Source organism: Eimeria tenella, genomic scaffold (assembly GCF_000499545.2).
Source record: "Eimeria tenella Houghton genomic scaffold, Eth_scaff4157, whole genome shotgun sequence".
Classification (NCBI taxonomy): Eukaryota; Apicomplexa; class Conoidasida; order Eucoccidiorida; family Eimeriidae; genus Eimeria; species Eimeria tenella.
In genome coordinates this window covers 1-2,797 of record NW_013545072.1, presented here as the reverse complement: position 1 = coordinate 2,797, position 2,797 = coordinate 1, and the positions used below count along the sequence as shown (strand labels likewise).

At 49.6% G+C, this 2,797-nt stretch overlaps 1 protein-coding gene across 1 annotated transcript; it reads right to left on the bottom strand.

Moving 5' to 3' along the window:
• Nucleotides 1–170: 170 nt before the first annotated feature.
• On the bottom strand, nucleotides 171–2,582 carry ETH_00042510 (uncharacterized protein; the record flags this gene model as incomplete). Its single annotated transcript, XM_013379911.1, has 8 exons — nucleotides 171–233; nucleotides 561–608; nucleotides 819–887; nucleotides 1,287–1,532; nucleotides 1,734–1,817; nucleotides 1,913–1,952; nucleotides 2,154–2,268; nucleotides 2,479–2,582. Coding segments are annotated over 8 exons (769 nt in total), but the record flags the coding sequence as incomplete, so codon positions are not given.
• Nucleotides 2,583–2,797: the final 215 nt, after the last annotated feature.

Genomic DNA, 2,797 nt, shown 5'->3' with positions numbered 1-2,797 from the left:
TGAGCGGGGGAAACAGATGCAGAAACCCTAAACCCTCAACCCTCAACCCTAAACGCCAGGTTTTTCAAGTCTGCAGCTCTGCAGAGTGAGTGAATGAACCGCCGGAAACTGCGGGGCCCTCCTGGCTATCCCAAACCCTAAACCCTAAACCCTAAACCCTAAACCCCAGGTCATTCTAACTCGTCCGCGTCCTCCTCTCTTTCGCTTTCTTCTTCAAAAAAGACAGAACTTTTCTGACGCCACAAACACACGGAACAACGGGCAAGGGTTTAGGGTTTAGAGCTAGGGTTTGGGGTTTCGAGCTAGGGTTTAGGGTTTCGAGCTAGGGTTTAGGGTTTAGAGCTACGGTTTAAGCCTAGGGCTAGAGTTCAGAGTTGAGGCCAAGGGTTTAGGGTTTGGGACTTGAAGTTTAAATTTAGGGTTTAGGTTTGGAGCTACGGTTTAGGATTAATATCTAAGCATCAAAGCGTGGGGTTTTTAAACAGCAGGGCTATGACTGAAGGTCTAGGGTCTGCGTCTAGGGTTTAGGGTTTACATCTAGGGTTTAGGGTTTGCCTCACCGGCTGCCAAATGTGCAGCTGATTATCATTTGCCACGGACGCCACTAACTGAGAACAGCAGCGAACGCAAAACCCTAAACCCTAAACCCTAAATCCTAAGCCCAAAACCCTAAACTCTGAGCCCCAAGCCCTAACCCCAAATCCTTAAATCCTAAACCCTAAACGTTAAACCCCCAAAGCCTGACGTTCACAGAGTGCACTTGAGGCATAAGGCACGAGGGTTTAGGGTTTAGGGTTTAGGGTTTAGGGTTTAGGTACGTGGGGAAACTGCTCTTCGCAGTTCCATGAGGCGTCGTAGACGTCGGCGCGGTGGCCCCCATGAGTAAACTGCAGAAAGAAAGAAAGAAAGAAATAAATAAATAAATAAATAAATAAATAAATAAATAAATAAATAAATGATTCAATTAATTAATTAAAATGAAATAATAATAATAAGGGTAATAACGAGTAAAACCCTAAGCCCTAAACCCTAAACAAGTGGCTGCCTGCACGGACTCTGCAAGCGGCGCCTCCCGGCAACCCCAAACCCTAAACCCTAAACCCTAACCCTAGACTGTAAGCCCTGTTTCGCGTCGATTCCCAAACCCTAAACCCTAAACCCTAAACCCTAAACCCTAGGCCGCATGTCCTGTTTCGCGTCTGGCCCCAAACCCCAAACCCCAAACCCCAAACCCCAAACCCCAAACCCCAAACCCTGAACCCCAAACCCTAAACCCTAAACCCTACGAGGAGCTCGGGGGGCCCGTCTTCTGCGTCTTCGGGGTCTTGTTCCTCTCCTGCTTTTTCCAAATCCCACAAAAAGGTGTATTTGTTGGAATCTGCACTTAAAAGAAATGAGGGCTTTTGAAGAGAAAAAGAAACTGCAGAAACTTTGCATGCAGTTGGCCCTTCGAGTGTATGGACAGCTGCGCTTGGCCCTTCGAGTGTATGGACAGCTGCGCACAGCCGCCGACGGTCGTACAGTTGCAGCAGCTGCAAAAACAAACCCCAAACCCTAAACCCTAAACCCTAAACCCTAAACCCTAAAATGCTGCGGTGGGAGCAGTGCGCGCAGCGTCTCCAAGAGAAACCCTAAACCCTAAACCCTGGACCCGAAATCCTCAGCGCTGCAGCAGCGCACCTAGCTCCTTCAACCCTAAACCCTAAACCCTAAACCCTAAACCCTAGGCTCACCCCGTCGTCGCCGCCGCAAACGAACAGCTCGGGCTTCAACGGAGTCGTGGCGATGCAGTTGATGGGACTGCCTTTGCAGGTCACCTGAGGCGCACAAGGGTTTAGGGTTTAGGGTTTAGGGTTTAAGATTCAGGGTTTAGGGTTTGGAGTCTGCAGCGGCCTAGTCCTCCAACTCTCACCTTGCCAATCGGCTCTGTCGGGGCTTGGCGGATATCCCAACTGCACATGCAACATAAACCCTAAACCCTAAACCCTAAACCCTAAACCCTAAACCCTGAGCTTAAAAGCTAATATGCCCAGTGTTTACTTATCGGCTCGCTTACAGAGATCCCCAAGCACTGAGCCCGAAATCTTAAACCCTAAACCCTAAACCCTAAACCCTATGCCCCTAACCCGAAACGCTAAACCCTAAACCCTCACAGAGACGCCACACTGTCTTCTGCTGCAGCAATAAGAATGTCTGCTGCTGCCCAGCAGCAGGAATTTAGCCTCGTTGGCATTTCGCAAGCTAAAACACTTTTGGCGCCTTCTGTTGCTGCAGCAAACATCCCCAAACCCTAAACCCTAGACCCTAAACCCTAATTAAGTTTATACTGTAAACCCTAATTGAGCTTATACCCTGAACACTAGTTGGCCGTAAAGCACAAATTGCAGACCTGCGCCGGCCAGAGCTTGCGCGCAGACTTTGAGTTTAGTGCATCCCCCACAAAAGCTTAGGGTTTAGGGTTTAGGGTTTAGGGTTTACGTTTTAACTGCAAGGCAGCAAAGGCGTCGTGGACAGTCCAAGTCCCGTCAGAGCCACAGGAGACAATTTGGCCGCCGCGGTAAGGGTTCCAGCTCAAGCAGGTCCTGAATAAACCCTAAACCCTAAACCCTAAACCCTAAACCCTAAAGCCCAGAGGAGAAGTTTGGAGCCCTACAACGAGCAAGCCACAAGTCCTGTGCAGCCGCCTGCTGAGGCAGTGCAGGTGCTATGCCCCAACCCTACCTTTTCTCCATACCATACCCCAAACCCTAAACCCTAAACCCTAAACCCTAAACCCTAAACCCTAAACCCTAAACCC